Source organism: Oncorhynchus mykiss, unplaced genomic scaffold, assembly GCF_057628025.1.
Source record: "Oncorhynchus mykiss isolate SJ-2025 unplaced genomic scaffold, ASM5762802v1 scaffold93, whole genome shotgun sequence".
Lineage (NCBI taxonomy): Eukaryota > Metazoa > Chordata > Actinopteri > Salmoniformes > Salmonidae > Oncorhynchus > Oncorhynchus mykiss.
This window is the reverse complement of record NW_028322092.1, coordinates 2,765,920-2,790,000: the sequence shown is the minus strand read 5'-3', so window position 1 is coordinate 2,790,000 and position 24,081 is coordinate 2,765,920. Positions and strand designations below refer to the sequence as shown.

Sequence of the window (24,081 nt, the reverse complement as noted above, 5' to 3'; positions counted from 1 at the left end):
AGACTCTCTACTGTTTTTACTGCTGGGAAGGAAGGCCTCCTGTCTCCATTAAGAGGAAAGAGCTGTATTAAATGCATCAGAGACCAGAGGAACGATGCAACAAACAAGGAGAGGAGAGGCTGACTGACCACGGCTGACAGGGCAGATAGCTGACAGGGACAGGAGAGACTGACTGACCACGGCTGACAGGGCAGATAGCTGACAGGGTGAGGAGAGACTGACTGACCACGGCTGACAGGGCAGATAGCTGACAGGGACAGGAGAGACTGACTGACCACGGCTGACAGGGCAGATAGCTGACAGGGAGAGGAGAGGCTGACTGACCACGGATGACAGGGCAGATAGCTGACAGGGACAGGAGAGGCTGACTGACCACGGCTGACAGGGCAGATAGCTGACAGGGACAGGAGAGGCTGACTGACCACGGCTGACAGGGCAGATAGCTGACAGGGCAGATAGCTGATAGGGAGAGGAGAGACTGACTGACCACGGCTGACAGGGCAGATAGCTGATAGGGAGAGGAGAGGCTGACTGACCACGGCTGACAGGGCAGATAGCTGACAGGGAGAGGAGAGGCTGACTGACCACGGCTGACAGGGCAGATAGCTGAGAGGGAGAGGAGAGGCTGACTGACCACGGCTGACAGGGCAGATAGCTGAGAGGGCGAGGAGAGGGTTTGATCTCTCTCCACCGTGTGTGAGAGTCCGGGAGGAAGACAGCGTGTCCAGGGAGGAGAACAAACTGTGTTTTACTGGAAACAGACGTAATGTCTTCCTCTCTGAGACCACATGCAGAAGCCCTGATCCCCTTTCTGTTTGGGAACTCGTTCTATTCCACATGCAGAAGCCCTGATCCCCTTTCTGTTTGGGAACTCGTTCTATTCCACATGCAGAAGCCCCGATCCCCTTTCTGTTTGGGAACTCGTTCTATTCCACATGCAGAAGCCCCGATCCCCTTTCTGTTTGGGAACTCGTTCTATTCCACATGCAGAAGCCCTGATCCCCTTTCTGTTTGGGAACTCGTTCTATTCCACATGCAGAAGCCCCGATCCCCTTTCTGTTTGGGAACTCGTTCTATTCCACATGCAGAAGCCCTGATCCCCTTTCTGTTTGGGAACTCGTTCTATTCCACATGCAGAAGCCCTGATCCCCTTTCTGTTTGGGAACTCGTTCTATTCCACATGCAGAAGCCCCGATCGATCCCCTTTCTGTTTGGGAACTCGTTCTGTTCCACATGCAGAAGCCCTGATCCCCTTTCTGTTTGGGAACTCGTTCTATTCCACATGCAGAAGCCCTGATCCCCTTTCTGTTTGGGAACTCGTTCTATTCCACATGCAGAAGCCCCGATCCCCTTTCTGTTTGGGAACTCGTTCTATTCCACATGCAGAAGCCCTGATCCCCTTTCTGTTTGGGAACTCGTTCTATTCCACATGCAGAAGCCCTGATCCCCTTTCTGTTTGGGAACTCGTTCTATTCCACATGCAGAAGCCCTGATCCCCTTTCTGTTTGGGAACTCGTGCTATTCCACATGCAGAAGCCCCGATCCCCTTTCTGTTTGGGAACTCGTTCTGTTCCACATGCAGAAGCCCCGATCCCCTTTCTGTTTGGGAACTCGTTCTATTCCACATGCAGAAGCCCTGATCCCCTTTCTGTTTGGGAACTCGTTCTATTCCACATGCAGAAGCCCTGATCCCCTTTCTGTTTGGGAACTCGTTCTATTCCACATGCAGAAGCCCCGATCGATCCCCTTTCTGTTTGGGAACTCGTTCTGTTCCACATGCAGAAGCCCTGATCCCCTTTCTGTTTGGGAACTCGTTCTATTCCACATGCAGAAGCCCTGATCCCCTTTCTGTTCAAGCGGGGCTGAAGTGTGTTTGGGAACTCGTTCTGTTCCACCACCACCTTATATAATTATAAAGGGCTTTCACACCAACGTCTCCATATTCTGCTGTCCTGTTGCCATGTTGACCGTAATGAGGTGTGTTATTACCTGTATCTATTAGATAAAAACAGTGTGTTATTACCTGAGTCCTGTATCTAATAGATAGTAACAGTGTGTTATTACCTGAGTCATGTATCTAATAGATAGTAACAGTGTGTTATTACCTGAGTCCTGTATCTAATAGATAGTAACAGTGTGTTATTACCTGAGTCCTGTATCTAATAGATAGTAACAGTGTGTTATTACCTGTATCTAATAGATAGTAACAGTGTGTTATTACCTGTATCTAATAGATAGTAACAGTGCGTTATTACCTGAGAAACAGGTGAATAGGTAGTAGTGAGGTATGATGGTCACCTGAGTTCTGTATGTACTGGAACAGCCCGGTGCGGAGGTCGTCAGAGCTGTGTTCTGTCCTGGGGGAGGGGGATTCAGGGGAGGGGGGTGACTGGGTGTCAATGGGGGGCTTTTCCTCTTCAGCCCCAAACCCAGACCCAGTTCCAGACCCAGTCCCAGACCCAGTCCCAGCCCCAAACCCAGACCCAGTCCCAGCCCCTGACCCAGATCCCTGGTTCCTCTGGAGGTAGGCCTGCAGGTGTTCATACACCAGCCGCAGACAGTTTACATGCTCCTGGCCCCAGAACACCTAAACACACACAAGGAGAATATTACAAGACAGGGTACTACTGTACAGGGTAGGATGGGGTTAAGGATGGGGTTGGGGGTTAAGGTTGGGGTTGGGGGTTAAGGATGGGGTTGGGGGTGGGGTTGGGGGTTAAGGATGGGGTTGGGGGTTAAGGTTGGGGGTTAAGCATGGGGTTGGGGGTTAAGGATGGGGTTGGGGGTTAAGGATGGGGTTGGGGATGGGGTTGGGGGTTAAGGTGGAGTTAAGGATGGGGTTGGGGGTTAAGGATGGGGTTGGGGGTTAAGGTTGGGGGTTAAGCATGGGGTTGGGGGTTAAGGATGGGGTTGGGGGTTAAGGATGGGGTTGGGGATGGGGTTGGGGGTTAAGGATGGGGTTGGGGGTTAAGGTGGAGTTAAGGATGGGGTTGGGGGTTAAGGATGGGGTTGGGGGTTAAGGTTGGGGGTTAAGCATGGGGTTGGGGGTTAAGGATGGGGTTGGGGGTTAAGGATGGGGTTGGGGATGGGGTTGGGGGTTAAGGTGGAGTTAAGGATGGGGTTGGGGGTTAAGGATGGGGTTGGGGGTTAAGGATGGGGTTGGGGGTTAAGGTGGAGTTAAGGATGGGGTTGGGGGTTTAGGATGGGGTTGGGGTTAAGGATGGGGTTGGCGGTTAAGGATGGGGTTGGGAGTTAAGGATGGGGTTGGGCGTTAAGGTGGAGTTAAGGATGGGGTTGGGGGTTAAGGATGGGTTGGGGGTTAAGGATGAGGTTGGGGGTTAAGGTTGGGGGTTAAGGATGGGGTTGGGGGTTAAGGTTGGGGGTTAAGGTTGGGGTTGGGGGTTAAGGATGGGGTTGGGGGATAAGGATGGGGTTGGGAGTTAAGGTTGGGGGTTAAGGATGGGGTTGGGAGTTAAGGATGGGGGTTAAGCATGGGGTTGGGGGTTAAGGTTGGGGTTGGGGGTTAAGGATGGGGTTGGGGTAAAGGATGGGGTTGGGTGTTAAGGATGGGGTTGGGTGTTAAGGATGGGGTTAAGAGTTAAGGATGGGGTTGGGGTAAAGAATGAGGTTGGGGGTTAAGGATGGGGTTGGGGGTTAAGGATGAGGTTAGGGGTTAAGGATGGGGTTGGGGTAAAGAATGGGGTTGGGGGTTAATGATGGGGTTGGGGGTTAAGAATGGGGTTTGGGGTTAAGGATGGGGTTGGGGCTAAGAGCTAGGGGTTAAGAATGGGGTTAAGGATGGGGTTGGGGTAAAGAATGGGGTTGGGGGTTAATGATGAGGTTGGGGGTTAAGAATGGGGTTGGGGTAAAGGATGAGGTTGGGGGTTAAGGATGGGGTTGGGGGTTAAGGATGGGTTTGGGGGTTAAGAACGGGGTTGGTGTTAAGGATGGGTTCGGGGGTTAAGGATTGGTTCGGGGGTTAAGGATGGGTTGGGGGTTAAGAATGGGGTAGGGGGTGAAGGATAGGGTTGGGGGTTAAGGTTGGGGGTTAAGCATGGGGTTGGGGGTTAAGGATGGGGTTGGGGGTTAAGGATGGGGTTGGGGGTTAAGGATGGGTTTGGGGGTTAAGGATGGGTTTGGGGATTAAGGATGGTGTTGGGGCTGAGGGGTAAGGATGGGGTTGAGGCTGGGGTTGGGGGTTAAGGATGGGTTCGGGGGTTAAGGATTGGTTCGGGGGTTAAGGATGGGTTGGGGGTTAAGAATGGGGTAGGGGGTGAAGGATAGGGTTGGGGGTTAAGGTTGGGGGTTAAGCATGGGGTTGGGGGTTAAGGATGGGGTTGGGGGTTAAGGATGGGGTTGGGGGTTAAGGATGGGTTTGGGGGTTAAGGATGGGTTTGGGGGTTAAGGATGGTGTTGGGGCTGAGGGGTAAGGATGGGGTTGAGGCTGGGGTTGGGGGTTAAGGAGAGGGTAGAGTTCGGGAAGGGGTTGGGGGTGAGGGTTAAGGATGGGGTTGGGGATGGGATTGAGAGTTTGGAATGGGGTTGGGGGTTAATGATGGGGTTGGGGATGGGCTGGGGGTTGGGGTTAAGATTGGGGGTTAAGTATAGGGCGGGGGGATAAGAATGGGGTGGGGGGGTTGGGCTGGGGCTTGGGGAATGGGTTTGGACAGGAAGGCAGGAATCTCTGAGTCAAAAAACAGTTGAGACACAGAACCAGACTGGGCTCTACTCTGCTGTGGAGGAGGGTGACTAAACGTACAAACAGGAAAATGTGGGTATTTCTCAAGTTCGGAGGAATTTGGGTGGTTTTTGTAGAAGACTTCATTAAAACACCACAAACACTCCGTATTTGCAGAAGGAAATGTATGATTATTTATTAAGTGTTGAGTTGTTGGGGTTGGGATGAGGGTTAAGGATGGGGTTGGGGCTGGGGGTTAAGGATGGGGTTGAGGGTGGGGGTTAAGGATGGGGTTGAGGGTTAAGGATGGGTTTGGGGGTTAAGGATGGGTTTGGGGATTAAGGATGGGGTTGGGGCTGGGGGTTAAGGATGGGTTTGGGGGTTAAGGATGGGTTTGTGGATTAAGGATGGGGTTGGGGGTTAAGGATGGGGTTGGGGGTTGAGGATGGGGTTGGGGGTTAAGGATGGGGCTGGGGGTTAAGGATGGGGTTGGGGGTTAAGGATGGTTTGGGGATTAAGGATGGGGTTGGGGATTAAGGATGGGGTTGGGATGGGGTTGGGGGTTAAGGATGGGTTTGGGGGTTAATGATGGGGTTGGGGATAATGATGGGTTGGGGGTTAAGGGTGAGGTTGGGGGTTAAGGATGGGGTTGGGGGTTAAGGATTGTGTTAGGGCTGGGGCTGGGGGTTAAGGATGGGTTTGGAAGTTAAGGAAGGGGTTGGGGCTGAGGGGTAAGGATGGGGTTGGGGGTTAAGGATGGGATTCAGGGTTAAGGGTAGGGTTGGGGGTTAAGGATGGGATTCGGGGTTAAGGGTGGGGTTGGGGGTTAAGGATGGGTTTGGGGGTTAAGGATGAGGTTGGGGGTTAAGGGTGGTGTTGGGGGTTAAGGGTGGTGTTGGGGGTTAAGGATGGGTTTGGAGATTATGGATGGGGTTGGGGCTGAGGGTTAAGGATGGAGTTAAGGATTGGGTTAGGGGTTAAGGATGGGGTTAGGGGTTAAGGAGAGGGTAGAGGGTAGAGTTCGGGATGGGGTTGGGGGTTAGGGGATGGGATTGGGGATTGGGTTGGGGGTGAGGGTTAAGGATGGGGTTGGGGATGGGGTTGAGAGTTTGAGATGGGGTTGGGGTTAATGATGGGGTTGGGGATGGGCTGGGGGTTGGGGTTGAGATTGGGGGTTAAGGATGGGGCGGGGGGTTGTGTTGGGGATGGGGTTTGGACAGGAAGGCAGGAATCTCTGAGTCAAAAAAATAGTTGAGACACAGAACCAGACTGGGCTCTACTCTGCTGTGGAGGAGGGTGACTAAACGTACAAACAGGAAAATGTGGGTATTTCTCAAGTTCGGAGGAATTTGGGTGTTTTTTGTAGAAGACTTCATTAAAACACCACAAACACTCCGTATTTGCAGAAGGAAATGTATGATTATTTATTAAGTGTTGAGTTGTGACTGATCTTTCTGTTAATGGCTCGCAATAAGTGCATTAGACAAAACGTCAAGAAGTTTCCCCCTGTTGTAATGTGGAACACTTACAGCAGTACCCTGACAGTAGAAGTACCAGTCTGTACCCTAACAGTAGAAGTACCAGTCTGTACCCTGACAGTAGAAGTACCAGTCTGTACCCTAACAGTAGAAGTACCAGTCTGTACCCTGACAGTAGAAGTACCAGTCGATCCCTAACAGTAGAAGTACCAGTCTGTACCCTAACAGTAGAAGTACCAGTCTGTACCCTGACAGTAGAAGTACCAGTCTTCAGCCTAACAGTAGAAGTACCAGTCGATCCCTAACAGTAGAAGTACCAGTCTGTACCCTAACAGTAGAAGTACCAGTCTGTACCCTAACAGTAGAAGTACCAGTCTGTACCCTAACAGTAGAAGTACCAGTCTGTACCCTAACAGTAGAAGTACCAGTCTGTACCCTAACAGTAGAGGTAGCAGTCTTCACCCTAACAGTAGAAGTACCAGTCTGTACCCTAACAGTAGAAGTACCAGTCTGTACCCTAACAGTAGAAGTACCAGTCTTCAGCCTAACAGTAGAAGTACCAGTCGATCCCTAACAGTAGAAGTACCAGTCTGTACCCTGACAGTAGAAGTACCAGTCTGTACCCTAACAGTAGAAGTACCAGTCTGTACCCTAACAGTAGAAGTACCAGTCTTCACCCAAAGAGTAGAAGTACCAGTCGCTCCCTAACAGTAGAAGTACCAGTTGATCCCTAACAGTAGAAGTACCAGTCGATCCCTAACAGTAGAAGTACCAGTCTGTACCCTAACAGTAGAAGTACCAGTCTGTACCCTAACAGTAGAAGTACCAGTCTGTACCCTAACAGTAGAGGTAGCAGTCTTCACCCTAACAGTAGAAGTACCAGTCTGTACCCTAACAGTAGAAGTACCAGTCTGTACCCTAACAGTAGAAGTACCAGTCTTCAGCCTAACAGTAGAAGTACCAGTCTGTACCCTAACAGTAGAGGTAGCAGTCTTCACCCTAACAGTAGAAGTACCAGTCTGTACCCTAACAGTAGAAGTACCAGTCTGTACCCTAACAGTAGAAGTACCAGTCTGTACCCTAACAGTAGAAGTACCAGTCTTCACCCTAACAGTAGAAGTACCAGTCGATCCCTAACAGTAGAAGTACCAGTCGATCCCTAACAGTAGAAGTACCAGTCTGTACCCTAACAGTAGAAGTACCAGTCTGTACCCTGACAGTAGAAGTACCAGTCGATCCCTAACAGTAGAAGTACCAGTCTGTACCCTAACAGTAGAAGTACCAGTCTGTACCCTGACAGTAGAAGTACCAGTCTTCAGCCTAACAGTAGAAGTACCAGTCGATCCCTAACAGTAGAAGTACCAGTCTGTACCCTGACAGTAGAAGTACCAGTCTGTACCCTAACAGTAGAAGTACCAGTCTTCACCCAAAGAGTAGAAGTACCAGTCGATCCCTAACAGTAGAAGTACCAGTTGATCCCTAACAGTAGAAGTACCAGTCAATCCCTAACAGTAGAAGTACCAGTCTGTACCCTAACAGTAGAAGTACCAGTCTGTACCCTAACAGTAGAAGTACCAGTCTGTACCCTAACAGTAGAGGTAGCAGTCTTCACCCTAACAGTAGAAGTACCAGTCTGTACCCTAACAGTAGAGGTAGCAGTCTTCACCCTAACAGTAGAAGTACCAGTCGATCCCTAACAGTAGAAGTACCAGTCGATCCCTAACAGTAGAAGTACCAGTCGATCCCTAACAGTAGAAGTACCAGTCTTCACCCTAACAGTAGAAGTACCAGTCGATCCCTAACAGTAGAAGTACCAGTCGATCCCTAACAGTAGAAGTACCAGTCGACCCCTAACAGTCATTAAAGTGATGAATAACCAGTAAGAGGTCATTAGGGTGATGAATAACCAGTAGAGGTCATTAGTAGAGGTCATTAGAGTGATGAATAACCAGTAGAGGTCATTAGGGTGATGAATAACCAGTAGAGGTCATTAGGGTGAGGTCATTAGGGTGATGAATAACCAGTAGAGGTCATTAGTAGAGGTCATTAGAGTGATGAATAACCAGTAGAGGTCATTAGGGTGAGATCATTAGGGTGATGAATGACAGTATGGGGAAAATGTTTGGTCTCATCAGATCTCTGACAGAAAGGTGGACTAACTCTATGTTACTGAATTAGGGTGAGAATGGCACACAGGGTTGTAAATAATCTGATACATTTCTCTACATTTTGTTAGTTTCCCAGAAAACCTGGTTGGAAGAATTCCCGGAATCAGGAAGGAATGAGGAGGAAATCAGGGAGCCTCCAACCAGAGGATTGTGGGTGTTCCCTCTCACCTGCAGTAGGCCTCCCTTCAGGTTCAGCAGTAGTTTAGGGGTCCCAGTCTCAGGTTCAGGACTGCTGCTGTGCCTACACCACCTGGCCTCTAGGGCGGCGCTACAGGAGAAAGGCCCCAGCAGCAGACGGCTCCGATCCTTCAGACCCGTCCTCAACAGGATATCCTGCAGCTCCAACAGCACTGAGACTGACTGGACCGGGTCTACACGGAGCACAGAGAGACATACAGTATAAACCATCAGTAAAGGCTTTGTGTAACGTAGAGCTGGGCACCTTGTAGCTTTAAACACCTCTAACGTACAATGAGTTGGTTTGCAGTGGTTTATAACATAGTTTATAACATGCTTTATAACATGGTTTATAACATAGTTTATAACATGCTATATAACAAGCTTTATAACATGCTTTATAACATGCTTTATAACATGCTTTATAACATGCTTTATAACAAGCTTTATAACATGCTTTATAACATGCTTTATAACATGCTTTATAACATGCTTTATAACATGCTTTATAACATGCTTTATAACATGCTTTATAACATGCTTTATAACAAGCTTTATAACATGCTTTATAACATGCTTTATAACATGCTTTATAACATGCTTTATAACAAGCTTTATAACATGCTTTATAACATGCTTTATAACATGCTTTATAACAAGCTTTATAACATGCTTTATAACATGCTTTATAACAAGCTTTATAACAAGCTTTATAACAAGCTTTATAACATGCTTTATAACATGCTTTATAACATGCTTTATAACATGCTTTATAACATAGTTTATAACATAGTTTATAACATGCTTTATAACATGCTTTATAACATGCTTTATAACATGCTTCAGGCACATTTTCATAACGCATTGTAATTAGGGCAAATTTCTGTTACGAAAAAAAAAAAATGGTTTTGGGGCTCAACTACAATCACAGAAAGAGTGAAAATAAGTCTACATGTAAAAAAAAATTGGTGAGCTTCCCCTTTAACTCCAAACCCCTTTTAACGCTAAACAAAGAGCAAAGGAGAGAGAGGACATCCCTGTCTTGTACCTCTCCAACATCACAACACCCAAATACCACAGTTGAACTTGATGAGAAGCAGATGAGCTAGCCGTTGGTTCCTACAGTGAGACGTGTGAACCCAGACAGACACTTGGTCAGACAAACACAGGACAGTTCTGGCTCAGTCCATCTCCTTGCAGTCGTGACAGAGGGACTGACCTCGGCTACGACCTTGGTTAGGACCCAAGCTCGATGATCTCATAAATCTCCATAAACTTTGGTCTCCGCCAATCGCTGACAATGGACGTGCGTCTCTGGTCTGGTCTGGTCTGTCAGTCAACAGAACACTTGGATGCTGTCCTGTGTATGAGTAATCTGTCCTGAGAACCAACTCTTTAATGGCCCTTTAAACTGCTGCCTGCCGGGGAACCCAGAGAACCAACTCTTTAACGGCCCTTTAAACTGCTGCCTGCCGGGGAACCCAGAGAACCAACTCTTTAACGGCCCTTTAAACTGCTGCCTGCCGGGGAACCCAGAGAACCAACTCTTTAATGGCCCTTTAAACTGCTGCCTGCCGGGGAACCCAGAGAACCAACTCTTTAACGGCCCTTTAAACTGCTGCCTGCCGGGGAACCCAGAGAACCAACTCTTTAACGGCCCTTTAAACTGCTGCCTGCCGGGGAACCCAGAGAACCAACTCTTTAACGGCCCTTTAAACTGCTGCCTGCCGGGGAACCCAGAGAACACGGAACTAACTGCTCTGTTGTTCCACCATTTGTTTTGCTCCCGCTGTTTACAATAACCAAAACCCTCCGTCTTGTTTTCATTCTGTCTGCGCTGCGGCCTTGTGCTGACATGATCCAGGCAGGCCTCCTGTCTCTCAGAGCAGCACTAGCCTGGGGAACTCCCAGGCAGGCCTCCTGTCTCTCAGAGCAGCACTAGGCTGGGGAACTCCCAGGCAGGCCTCGTCTCTCTCAGAGCAGCACTAGGCTGGGGAACTCCCAGGCAGGCCTCGTCTCTCTCAGAGCAGCACTAGGCTGGGGAACTCCCAGGCAGGCCTCGTCTCTCTCAGAGCAGCACTAGGCTGGGGAACTCCCAGGCAGGCCTTCTCTCTCTCAGAGCAGCACTAGGCTGGGGAGCTCCCAGGCAGGCCTCCTCTCTCTCAGAGCAGCACTAGGTTGGGGAGCTCCCAGGCAGGCCTCCTCTCTCTCAGAGCAGCACTAGGCTGGGGAGCTCCCAGGCAGGCCTCCTCTCTCTCAGAGCAGCACTAGGCTGGGGAACTCCCAGGCAGGCCTCGTCTCTCTCAGAGCAGCACTAGGCTGGGGAACTCCCAGGCAGGCCTCGTCTCTCTCAGAGCAGCACTAGGCTGGGGAACTCCCAGGCAGGCCTCCTCTCTCTCAGAGCAGCACTAGGCTGGGGAACTCCCAGGCAGGCCTCCTCTCTCTCAGAGCAGCACCAGGCTGGGGAACTCCCAGGCAGGCCTCCTCTCTCAGAGCAGCACTAGGCTGGGGAACTCCCAGGCAGGCCTCCTCTCTCTCAGGGCAGCACCAGGCTGGGGAACTCCCAGGCAGGCCTCGTCTCTCTCAGAGCAGCACTAGGTTGGGGAACTCCCAGGCAGGCCTCCTCTCTCAGAGCAGCACTAGGCTGGGGAACTCTCAGGCAGGCCTCGTCTCTCTCAGAGCAGCACTGAACTGACTAACTGTGGCTATCATCATCCTATTACAACAGAGAGAGCCTCATCCCAACTGGCCAGAAGACTCCTCTTCTCCCATGATCCTCTCCTCCAGCCCAGATGACCAGGGCAGGGTGGAACAGCAAGCACCACGGCATGATGAGGTAAAACACAGCTGCAACCACGATGACCATCTTAATATTCTCACTAATTAGGAAGTTTAAAGTCCTCTCTCCTCTCCTCTCCTCTCCTCTCCTCTCCTCCTGATCTGGTGCCATGGGCAGAGAGAGGTGTAGCCATTAAACAGAGACGGCCCCTCTCCTCTCCTCTCCTCTCCTCTCCTCTCCTCTCCTCTCCTCTCCTCTCCTCTCCTCTCCTCTCCTCTCCTCTCCTCTCCTCTCCTCTCCTCTCCTCCAGCCAGCCCATAATAACCATGTGTTTCCCTGGAGACCCTGGCTGTGCTGCAGCCGTCTGTCCCTCCACTACTAACGCCCTGTTAATGGATCTCTGATCTGGTGCCATGGGCAGAGAGAGGTGTAACCCTTAAACAGAGACGGCCCTCTCTCTCTCTCTGTGTGTGTGAGCTCAGCCTGTATTCTGCCATCCAGCCTATTATCATGTGGTCAGGGAGAGAGCAGAGGAGAACCACACTCATATTTATGGTCGACCGTTGGACGCCTGAGTCGAACGGACAGCAAGTTATCATCCCATCCCATCCCATCCCCACACACACACACACACACACACACACACACACACGCACGCACACACGCACACACACACACAGGGGGAAGGAAAAGCTTCCTGAATTTCATATTTTCAATCCCTAAATATTTTTTAGACCTGCCTGGTCTGTCAGTACAACATACGACCTGCCTGGCCTGTCAGTACAACATACGACCTGCCTGGCCTGTCAGTACAACATACGACCTGCCTGGCCTGTCAGTACAACATACGACCTGCCTGGTCTGTCAGTACAACATACGACCTGCCTGGCCTGTCAGTACAACATACGACCTGCCTGGTCTGTCAGTACAACATATGACCTGCCTGGTCTGTCAGTACAACATACGACCTGCCTGGCCTGTCAGTACAACATACGACCTGCCTGGCCTGTCAGTACAACATACGACCTGCCTGGCCTGTCAGTACAACATACGACCTGCCTGGCCTGTCAGTACAACATACGACCTGCCTGGCCTGTCAGTACAACATACGACCTGCCTGGTCTGTCAGTACAACATACGACCTGCCTGGTCTGTCAGTACAACATACGACCTGCCTGGCCTGTCAGTACAACATACGACCTGCCTGGTCTGTCAGTACAACATACGACCTGCCTGGTCTGTCAGTACAACATACGACCTGCCTGGCCTGTCAGTACAACATACGACCTGCCTGGCCTGTCAGTACAACATATGACCTGCCTGGCCTGTCAGTACAACATACGACCTGCCTGGCCTGTCAGTACAACACACAACCTGCCTGGCCTGTCAGTACAACATACGACCTGCCTGGCCTGTCAGTACAACACACGACCTGCCTGGCCTGTCAGTACAACATACGACCTGCCTGGCCTGTCAGTACAACATACGACCTGCCTGGCCTGTCAGTACAACATATGACCTGCCTGGCCTGTCAGTACAACATACGACCTGCCTGGCCTGTCAGTACAACATACGACCTGCCTGGCCTGTCAGTACAACATACGACCTGCCTGGCCTGTCAGTACAACACACGACCTGCCTGGCCTGTCAGTACAACACACGACCTGCCTGGTCTGTCAGTACAACATACGACCTGCCTGGCCTGTCAGTACAACATACGACCTGCCTGGCCTGTCAGTACAACATACGACCTGCCTGGCCTGTCAGTACAACATACGACCTGCCTGGCCTGTCAGTACAGAGTCTGGGTCTACTGGGTCTACTGCAGCTCTGTCGTCTTGCCTACAGAGTCTGGGTCTACTGCAGCTCTGTCGTCCTGACTACAGAGTCTGGGTCTACTGCAGCTCTGTCGTCTTGCCTACAGAGTCTGGGTCTACTGCAGCTCTGTCGTTCTGACTACAGAGTCTGGGTCTACTGCAGCTCTGTCGTCCTGACAACAGAGTCTGGTCTACTGCAGCTCTGTCGTCTTGACTACAGAATCTGGGTCTACTGCAGCTCTGTCGTCTTGACTACAGAATCTGGGTCTACTGCAGCTCTGTCGTCCTGACTACAGAGTCTGGTCTACTGCAGCTCTGTCGTCTTGACTACAGAGTCTGGGTCTACTGCAGCTCTGTCGTCTTGCCTACAGAGTCTGGGTCTACTGCAGCTCTGTCGTCTTGCCTACAGAGTCTGGGTCTACTGCAGCTCTGTCGTTCTGACTACAGAGTCTGGGTCTACTGCAGCTCTGTCGTTCTGACAACAGAGTCTGGTCTACTGCAGCTCTGTCGTCCTGACTACAGAGTCTGGTCTACTGCAGCTCTGTCGTCCTGACTACAGAGTCTGGGTCTACTGCAGCTCTGTCGTCCTGACTACAGAGTCTGGGTCTACTGCAGCTCTGTCGTTCTGACTACAGAGTCTGGGTCTACTGCAGCTCTGTCGTTCTGACTACAGAGTCTGGGTCTACTGCAGCTCTGTCGTTCTGACAACAGAGTCTGGTCTACTGCAGCTCTGTCGTCCTGACTACAGAGTCTGGTCTACTGCAGCTCTGTCGTCCTGACTACAGAGTCTGGGTCTACTGCAGCTCTGTCGTCCTGACTACAGAGTCTGGGTCTACTGCAGCTCTGTCCTCCTGACTACAGAGTCTGGTCTACTGCAGAGGATCATCAAGATAAAGTGTTTATACAATACGTTCTAGATGAAGGCAGCACAACATCTTAACTCTAACTTGTCATGTGTCCTTCTGTACAACACTTGTCATGTGTCCTTCTGTACAACACTTGTCATGTGTCCTTCTGTACAACACTTGTCATGTGTCCTTCTGTACAACACTTGTCATGTGTCCTTCTGTACAACACTTGTCATGTGTCCTTCTGTATAACACTTGTCATGTGTCCTTCTGTACAACACTTGTCATGTGTCCTTCTGTACAACACTTGTCATGTGTCCTTCTGTACAACACTTGTCATGTGTCCTTCTGTACAACACTTGTCATGTGTCCTTCTGTACAACACTTGTCATGTGTCCTTCTGTACAACACTTGTCATGTGTCCTTCTGTACAACACTTGTGAGTGGTGTCTTGTGTGACTGTGAAGTTTATGAGAGAGAAACAGATCATTACGTAGCGAGACCAACTGAAAGGAGACTTGAGACAATAGATCTCTGGACGGTATGGAGACACACAGGGCTGTCAGTCCCATATGTTAAAGCCATAGATCTCTGGAGGGTATGGAGACACACAGGGCTGTCAGTCCCATTATGTTACAGCCATAGGTCTCTGGAGGGTATGGAGACACACAGGGCTGTCAGTCCCATTATGTTACAGCCATAGGTCTCTGGAGGGTATGGAGACACACAGGGCTGTCAGTCCCATATGTTAAAGCCATAGATCTCTGGAGGGTATGGAGACACACAGGACTGTCAGTCCCATTATGTTACAGCCATTAGACTGAGACCATCAGAGCCATCAGAGCAGAAACACCCAACACCCCATCTGTTATGTCCCAGGACCACTAAAGGCCAGCTGTTGTTGCCAGTGGATTTAAGGTGGCTCTGCAGCTCTGTGTCTCTATCCACTTCATGTGTTTTGAGTTTGGAAAACTATCTCACTGGGAGGCACGGGCCAAACGAAATGAAATGGATCCTGAAGAGCTGAGCCAAGACTTCAACATGTTACCGAAGGCAGGGGGGGGACTGTGTGTGAGAGAGAGAGAGGCAGGGGGAGGCAGGGACTGTGTGTGAGAGAGAGAGAGGCAGGGGGAGGCAGGGACTGTGTGTGCGAGAGAGAGGCAGGGGGGGGGGGGGGGCAGGGACTGTGTGTGAGAGAGCGAGGGGCAGGGGGAGGCAGGGACTGTGTGTGAGAGAGAGAGGGGCAGGGGGAGGCAGGGACTGTGTGTGTGAGAGAGAGAGGCAGGGGGAGGCAGGGACTGTGTGTGAGAGAGAGGTAGGGGGAGGCAGGGACTGTGTGTGTGAGAGAGAGAGGCAGGGGGAGGCAGGGACTGTGTGTGAGAGAGAGAGAGAGGCAGGGGGAGGCAGGGACTGTGTGTGAGAGAGAGAGAGGCAGGGGGAGGCAGGGATTGAGACAGGGACGGTGTGTGTGTGTGATGGGACAAATGTGTGTGTGTGTGTGTGTGTGTGTGGGCGGCCTGTGTGTGTGTGATGGGACAAATGTCAATGTCTCTCTACTCTAACACCCTGAATACTGGTGATATAATGTCCTGCTAACCAGGACCATGAGACAACAGACTGTCCTGGCTATTCACACACACCTTGCTGTGGTATAGGACAGACAGACAGACAGGAAACATCTAGAGATGATGAGAAACATCTAGAAACATCTAGAGACGACGAGAAACATCTAGAGACCACGAGAAACATCTTGAGACCACGAGAAACATCTAGAAACGACGAGAAACATCTAGAGACCACGAGAAACATCTAGAGACCACGAGAAACATCTAGAAACGACGAAAAACATCTAGAGACCACGAGAAACATCTAGAGACGACGAGAAACATCTAGAGACAACGAAAAACATCTAGAGACGACGAGAAACATCTAGAGACGACGAGAAACAACTAGAGACGATGAGAAACATCTAGAGACGACGAGAAACATTAGAGACGACGAGAAACATCTAGAGACGACGAGAAACATCTAGAGACAACGAGAAACATCTAGAGACCAAGAGAAACATCTAGAAACATCTAGAGACGACGAGAAACATCTAGAGACGACGAGAAACATCTAGAGACGACGAGAAACATCTAGAGATGACGAGAAACATCTAGAGACCAAGAGAAACATCTAGAGACGACGAGAAACATCTAGAGACGACGAGAAACATCTAGAGACGACGAGAAACACCTAGAGACGACGAGAAACATCTAGAGACGATGAGAAACATCTAGAGATGACGAGAAACATCTAGAGACGACGAGAAACATCTAGAGATGACGAGAAACATCTAGAGACGACGAGAAACATCTAGAGACGACGAGAAACATCTAGAGACGATGAGAAACATCTAGAGATGACGAGAAACATCTAGAGACGACGAGAAACATCTAGAGATGACGAGAAACATCTAGAGACGATGAGAAACATCTACGTCTCAGTGGGTCTCCATGACCATCAGCCTGGGTCAGACTAGGAGGAAACGTCTCAGTGGGTCGCCATGACCATCAGCCTGGGTCAGACTAGGAGGAAACGTCTCAGTGGGTCTCCATGACCATCAGCCTGGGTCAGACTAGGAGGAAGCGTCTCAGTGTGTCTCCATGACCATCAGCCTGGGTCAGACTAGGAGGAAACGTCTCAGTGGGTCTCCATGACCATCAGCCTGGGTAGTGGACATGAAGCTCCGCACCAAGAGGACATGGTGTTTATAGTCAACAACAGAATCACTTAGTGATAAATCTCATCTCGACAGGCGAGATGTCAGAACCCCACAGCTAAAGAGCTGTCATCCTCCTCCAACCAGGGATTAGCTTTCATAAAAAACACAACTCTCTGTCCCCTTCCCTCTCTCTCTCTCTCTCTCTCGCCCTTCCCCTCCCCCTCTCCATCCCTCTCTCTCTCTCTCACTCACTCTCTCTCTCTCCCTCCCCCTCCCCCTCTCCATCTCTCTCTCTCTCCCTCCCCCTCCCTCTCTCTCCCTCTCCCTCCCCCTCTCTCTCTCGTCGTTTTTCCATTGTTTTCCATGCTGAGTGTTTTGAAACTGTGTTTATAAAAGGCAACACATCAAAAATGGATGAAAGCTGAAAAGCTGTTGAAAATCAGCGCGGGCCACAGCGTCTAGAATGTTCTCACTGCGGAGTTATGTAGATTTGAGTAAACAAGTGCAAATTGTTGAGGTTTTAATTCAAATATTTGACACTCATTTTATCTGAAGTAACCCGATATAACATCTGTGAAGCAGATGGGTTTAAAAGCCCAGAGAAACTCCCCCCAGCCCCCCCCCCAGAGAAACTCTGTCCTCCCCCCAGAGAAACTCTGTCCTCCCCTGTTCCCTCCCTCCCTCCCTCCCCAGAGAAACTCTGTCCTCCCCCCAGAGAAACTCTGTCCTTACCCCCCCCCCCCCAGAGAAACTCTGTCCTCCCCTATCCCCCCCCCCCCAGAGAAACTCTGTCCCCCCCCAGAGAAACTCTGTCCTCCCCCGTTCCCTCCCTCCCCCCCAGAGAAACTCTGTCCTCCCCCGTTCCCAAACCTCCCCCCTAGAGAAACTCTGTCCTCCCCCATTCCCTCACTCTCCCCCCAGAGAAACTCTGTCCTCCCCCCCCAGAGAAACTCTGTCCTCCCCCATTCCCTCACTCTCCCCCCAGAGAAACTCTGTCCTCCCCCCTCCCCAGAGAAACTCTGTCCTCCCCTGTTCCCTCCCTCCCTCCCTCCCCAGAGGAACTCTGTCCTCCCCCGTTCCCTCCCTCCCCCCCAGAGAAACTCTGTCCTCCCCCGTTCCCAAACCTCCCCCCTAGAGAAACTCTGTCCTCCCCCGTTCCCAAACCTCCCCCCCAGAGAAACTCTGTCCTCCCCCCCAGAGAAACTCTGTCCTCCCCTGTTCCCTCCCAACCCCGACCATAACGTGTCAGTGTGTTGTAACAGAACTCTCTGGTTCTGGTACCGACCATAACGTGTCAGTGTGTTGTAACAGTAACAGAACTATCTGGTTCTGGTACCGACCATAACGTGTCAGTGTGTTGTAACAGAACTCTCTGGTTCTGGTACCGACCATAACGTGTCAGTGTGTTGAACAGTAACAGAACTCTCTGGTTCCGGTACCGGTTCCGGTACCGACCATAACCGGGACAGGTCTTCTTGATGTACATGACACCAAAGCAGCCGTTGTTCTTGGCGGTCGGTGGTTTACGTGCGTACGGAGAAACGGAAAGGGGATCTGAGAGACTTGCTGCTCTGGCTTCTTGTCTCAACACAGCTTAGGGAGGAAACCCTGACAAACCTTCTGGAAACATCAAAACACCACATGGTGATGAACAAACAATATAAACAGCAGGAACAGAGAGGTTTAGTCAGAGAGGTTTAGTCAGAGGTTTAGTCAGAGAGGTTTAGTCAGAGAGGTCTGGTCAGAGAGATTTAGTCAGAGAGGTTTAGTCAGAGAGGTTTAGTCAGAGAGGTTTGGTCAGAGAGGTTTAGTCAGAGAGGTTTAGTCAGAGAGGTTTGGTCAGAGAGGTTTAGTCAGAGAGGTTTAGTCAGAGAGGTTTAGTCAGAGAGGTTTGGTCAGAGAGGTTTAGTCAGAGAGGTTTAGTCAGAGAGGTTTGGTCAGAGAGGTTTGGTCAGAGAGGTTTAGTCAGAGAGGTTTGGTCAGAGAGGTTTGGTCAGAGAGGTTTGGTCAGAGAGGTTTAGTCAGAGAGGTTTAGTCAGAGAGGTTTGGTCAGAGAGGTTTAGTCAGAGAGGTTTAGTCAGAGAGGTTTAGTCAGAGAGGTTTGGTCAGAGAGGTTTAGTCAGAGAGGTTTAGTCAGAGAGGTTTGGTCAGAGAGGTTTAGTCAGAGGTTTAGTCAGAGAGGTTTAGTCAGAGAGGTTTAGTCAGACAGGTTTAGTCAGAGAGGTTTAGTCAGAGAGGTTTAGTCAGAGAGGTTTAGTCAGACAGGTTTAGTCAGAGAGGTTTAGTCAGAGAGGTTTAGTCAGAGAGGTTTAGTCAGACAGGTTTAGTCAGAGAGATTTAGTCAGAGAGATTAGTCAGAGAGATCTGGTCAGAGAGGTTCAGTCAGAGACATTTAGTCAGAGAGGTTTAGTCAGAGCGGTTTAGTCAAAGAGGTTTAGTCAGAGGTTTAGTCAGAGAGGTTTAGTCAGAGAGGTCTGGTCAGAGAGGTTTAATCAGAGAGGTTTAGTCAGAGAGGTTTAGTCAGAGGTTTAGTCAGAGAGGTTTAGTCAGACAGGTTTAGTCAGAGAGGTTTAGTCAGAGAGGTTTAGTCAGAGAGGTTTAATCAGAGAGGTTTAGTCAGAGAGGTTTAGTCAGAGGTTTAGTCAGAGAGGTTTAGTCAGAGGTTTAGTCAGAGAGGTTTAGTCAGAGAGGTCTGGTCAGAGAGGTTTAATCAGAGAGGTTTAGTCAGAGAGGTTTAGTCAGAGGTTTAGTCAGAGGTTTAGTCAGAGAGGTTTAGTCAGAGAGGTTTAGTCAGAGAGGTCCGGTCAGAGAGGTTTAGTCAGAGAGGTTTAGTCAGAGAGGTTTAGTCAGACAGGTTTAGTCAGAGAGGTTTAGTCAGAGAGATCTGGTCAGAGAGGTTCAGTCAGAGACATTTAGTCAGAGAGGTTTAGTCAGAGAGGTTTAGTCAAAGAGGTTTAGTCAGAGGTTTAGTCAGAGAGGTTTAGTCAGAGAGGTCTGGTCAGAGAGGTTTAATCAGAGAGGTTTAGTCAGAGAGGTTTAGTCAGAGGTTTAGTCAGAGGTTTAGTCAGAGAGGTTTAGTCAGAGAGGTTTAGTCAGAGAGGTCCGGTCAGAGAGGTTTAGTCAGAGAGGTTTAGTCAGAGAGGTTTAGTCAGAGAGATCTGGTCAGAGAGGTTCAGTCAGAGACATTTAGTCAGAGAGGTTTAGTCAGAGCGGTTTAGTCAAAGAGGTTTAGTCAGAGGTTTAGTCAGAGAGGTTTAGTCAGAGAGGTCTGGTCAGAGAGGTTTAATCAGAGAGGTTTAGTCAGAGAGGTTTAGTCAGAGGTTTAGTCAGAGAGGTTTAGTCAGAGAGGTTTAGTCAGAGAGGTCTGCTCAGAGAGGTTTAGTCAGAGAGGTTTAGTCAGAGAGGTTTAGTCAGAGAGGTTTCGTCAGAGAGGTTTAGTCAGAGAGGTTTGGTCAGAGAGGTTTAGTCAGAGAGGTTTAGTCAGAGAGATTTAGTCAGAGAGATTTGGTCAGAGAGGTTTAGTTAGAGAGGTTTAGTCAGAGAGGTCCGGTCAGAGAGGTTTAGTCAGAGAGGTTTAGTCAGAGAGGTTTAGTCAGAGGTTTAGTCAGAGAGGTCCGGTCAGAGAGGTTTAGTCAGAGAGGTCCGGTCAGAGAGATTTAGTCAGAGAGGTTTAGTCAGAGAGGTTTGGTCAGAGAGGTTTGGTCAGAGAGGTTTAGTCAGAGAGGTTTAGTCAGAGAGGTTTGGTCAGAGAGGTTTAGTCAGAGAGGTTTAGTCAGAGAGGTTTAGTCAGAGAGGTTTGGTCAGAGAGGTTTAGTCAGAGAGGTTTAGTCAGAGAGGTTTGGTCAGAGAGGTTTGGTCAGAGAGGTTTAGTCAGAGAGGTTTGGTCAGAGAGGTTTGGTCAGAGAGGTTTGGTCAGAGAGGTTTAGTCAGAGAGGTTTAGTCAGAGAGGTTTGGTCAGAGAGGTTTAGTCAGAGAGGTTTAGTCAGAGAGGTTTAGTCAGAGAGGTTTGGTCAGAGAGGTTTAGTCAGAGAGGTTTAGTCAGAGAGGTTTGGTCAGAGAGGTTTAGTCAGAGGTTTAGTCAGAGAGGTTTAGTCAGAGAGGTTTAGTCAGACAGGTTTAGTCAGAGAGGTTTAGTCAGAGAGGTTTAGTCAGAGAGGTTTAGTCAGACAGGTTTAGTCAGAGAGGTTTAGTCAGAGAGGTTTAGTCAGAGAGGTTTAGTCAGACAGGTTTAGTCAGAGAGATTTAGTCAGAGAGATTAGTCAGAGAGATTTAGTCAGAGAGGTTTAGTCAGAGAGATCTGGTCAGAGAGGTTTAGTCAGAGACATTTAGTCAGAGAGGTTTAGTCAGAGAGGTTTAGTCAAAGAGGTTTAGTCAGAGGTTTAGTCAGAGAGGTTTAGTCAGAGAGGTCTGGTCAGAGAGGTTTAATCAGAGAGGTTTAGTCAGAGAGGTTTAGTCAGAGAGGTTTAGTCAGAGAGGTTTAGTCAGACAGGTTTAGTCAGAGAGATTTAGTCAGAGAGATTAGTCAGAGAGATTTAGTCAGAGAGGTTTAGTCAGAGAGATCTGGTCAGAGAGGTTTAGTCAGAGACATTTAGTCAGAGAGGTTTAGTCAGAGAGGTTTAGTCAAAGAGGTTTAGTCAGAGGTTTAGTCAGAGAGGTTTAGTCAGAGAGGTCTGGTCAGAGAGGTTTAATCAGAGAGGTTTAGTCAGAGAGGTTTAGTCAGAGGTTTAGTCAGAGGTTTAGTCAGAGAGGTTTAGTCAGAGAGGTTTAGTCAGAGAGGTCCGGTCAGAGAGGTTTAGTCAGAGAGGTTTAGTCAGAGAGGTTTAGTCAGACAGGTTTAGTCAGAGAGGTTTAGTCAGAGAGATCTGGTCAGAGAGGTTCAGTCAGAGACATTTAGTCAGAGAGGTTTAGTCAGAGAGGTTTAGTCAAAGAGGTTTAGTCAGAGGTTTAGTCAGAGAGGTTTAGTCAGAGAGGTCTGGTCAGAGAGGTTTAATCAGAGAGGTTTAGTCAGAGAGGTTTAGTCAGAGGTTTAGTCAGAGGTTTAGTCAGAGAGGTTTAGTCAGAGAGGTTTAGTCAGAGAGGTCCGGTCAGAGAGGTTTAGTCAGAGAGGTTTAGTCAGAGAGGTTTAGTCAGAGAGATCTGGTCAGAGAGGTTCAGTCAGAGACATTTAGTCAGAGAGGTTTAGTCAGAGCGGTTTAGTCAAAGAGGTTTAGTCAGAGGTTTAGTCAGAGAGGTTTAGTCAGAGAGGTCTGGTCAGAGAGGTTTAATCAGAGAGGTTTAGTCAGAGAGGTTTAGTCAGAGGTTTAGTCAGAGAGGTTTAGTCAGACAGGTTTAGTCAGAGAGGTTTAGTCAGAGAGGTTTAGTCAGAGAGGTTTAGTCAGAGAGGTTTAGTCAGAGAGATTTAGTCAGAGAGATTAGTCAGAGAGATTTAGTCAGAGAGGTTTAGTCAGAGAGATCTGGTCAGAGAGGTTTAGTCAGAGACATTTAGTCAGAGAGGTTTAGTCAGAGAGGTTTAGTCAAAGAGGTTTAGTCAGAGGTTTAGTCAGAGAGGTTTAGTCAGAGAGGTCTGGTCAGAGAGGTTTAATCAGAGAGGTTTAGTCAGAGAGGTTTAGTCAGAGGTTTAGTCAGAGGTTTAGTCAGAGAGGTTTAGTCAGAGAGGTTTAGTCAGAGAGGTCCGGTCAGAGAGGTTTAGTCAGAGAGGTTTAGTCAGAGAGGTTTAGTCAGACAGGTTTAGTCAGAGAGGTTTAGTCAGAGAGATCTGGTCAGAGAGGTTCAGTCAGAGACATTTAGTCAGAGAGGTTTAGTCAGAGAGGTTTAGTCAAAGAGGTTTAGTCAGAGGTTTAGTCAGAGAGGTTTAGTCAGAGAGGTCTGGTCAGAGAGGTTTAATCAGAGAGGTTTAGTCAGAGAGGTTTAGTCAGAGGTTTAGTCAGAGGTTTAGTCAGAGAGGTTTAGTCAGAGAGGTCCGGTCAGAGAGGTTTAGTCAGAGAGGTTTAGTCAGAGAGGTTTAGTCAGAGAGATCTGGTCAGAGAGGTTCAGTCAGAGACATTTAGTCAGAGAGGTTTAGTCAGAGCGGTTTAGTCAAAGAGGTTTAGTCAGAGGTTTAGTCAGAGAGGTTTAGTCAGAGAGGTCTGGTCAGAGAGGTTTAATCAGAGAGGTTTAGTCAGAGAGGTTTAGTCAGAGGTTTAGTCAGAGAGGTTTAGTCAGAGAGGTTTAGTCAGAGAGGTCTGCTCAGAGAGGTTTAGTCAGAGAGGTTTAGTCAGAGAGGTTTAGTCAGAGAGGTTTCGTCAGAGAGGTTTAGTCAGAGAGGTTTGGTCAGAGAGGTTTAGTCAGAGAGGTTTAGTCAGAGAGATTTAGTCAGAGAGATTTGGTCAGAGAGGTTTAGTTAGAGAGGTTTAGTCAGAGAGGTCCGGTCAGAGAGGTTTAGTCAGAGAGGTTTAGTCAGAGAGGTTTAGTCAGAGGTTTAGTCAGAGAGGTCCGGTCAGAGAGGTTTAGTCAGAGAGGTCCGGTCAGAGAGGTTTAGTCAGAGAGGTTTAGTCAGAGAGGTTTGGTCAGAGAGGTTTAGACAGAGAGGTTTAGTCAGAGAGGTCCGGTCAGGACTGATCTGAGAACATGATCCTAACTGTTAAGAGAGGTTCAGCCCTCTGGTCTCAGTATTGGAGGACACAGGAACTAGAGTCCGAAATATCACCCTATTCCCGATAAAGTGCACTACTTTAGACCAGAGTCCTATGGGGTAGGGCACTTCTTTAGACCAGAGCCCTATGGGGTAGGGCACTACTTTAGACCAGAGCCCTATGGGACAGGGCACTACTTTAGACCAGAGCCCTATGGGGTAGGGCACTAATTTAGACCAGAGCCCTATGGGACAGGGCACTACTTTAGACCAGAGCCCTATGGGGTAGGGCACTACTTTAGACCAGAGCCCTATGGGACAGGGCACTTCTTTAGACCAGAGCCCTATGGGACAGGGCACTACTTTAGACCAGAGCCCTATGGGACAGGGCACTACTTTAGACCAGAGCCCTATGGGGTAGGGCACTAATTTAGACCAGAGCCCTATGGGACAGGGCACTACTTTAGACCAGAGCCCTATGGGGTAGGGCACTAATTCAGACCAGAGCCCTATGGGACAGGGCACTTCTTTAGACCAGAGCCCTATGGGACAGGGCACTACTTTAGACCAGAGCCCTATGGGGTAGGGCACTACTTTAGACCAGAGCCCTATGGGACAGGGCACTACTTTAGACCAGAGCCCTATGGGGGTAGGGCACTACTTTAGACCAGAGCCCTATGGGACAGGGCACTACTTTAGACCAGAGCTCTATGGGGTAGGGCACTAATTTAGACCAGAGCCCTATGGGGTAGGGCACTAATTTAGACCAGAGCCCTATGGGGTAGGGCACTAATTTAGACCAGAGCCCTATGGGGTAGG

The 24,081-nt window shown here is 49.4% G+C and overlaps 1 protein-coding gene across 1 annotated transcript in view; it reads right to left on the bottom strand.

Moving 5' to 3' along the window:
* The window catches only part of LOC110513475 (intermembrane lipid transfer protein VPS13B), a gene marked incomplete at its 3' end in the record, with an annotated part of 690,119 nt that overhangs the window by 47,620 nt on the left and 618,418 nt on the right, over positions 1-24,081 (bottom strand). The window contains 2 exon segments of the mRNA XM_090228566.1: positions 2,299-2,587; positions 8,493-8,695. Coding sequence (XP_090084692.1) covers positions 2,299-2,587; positions 8,493-8,695 — 492 coding nt within the window.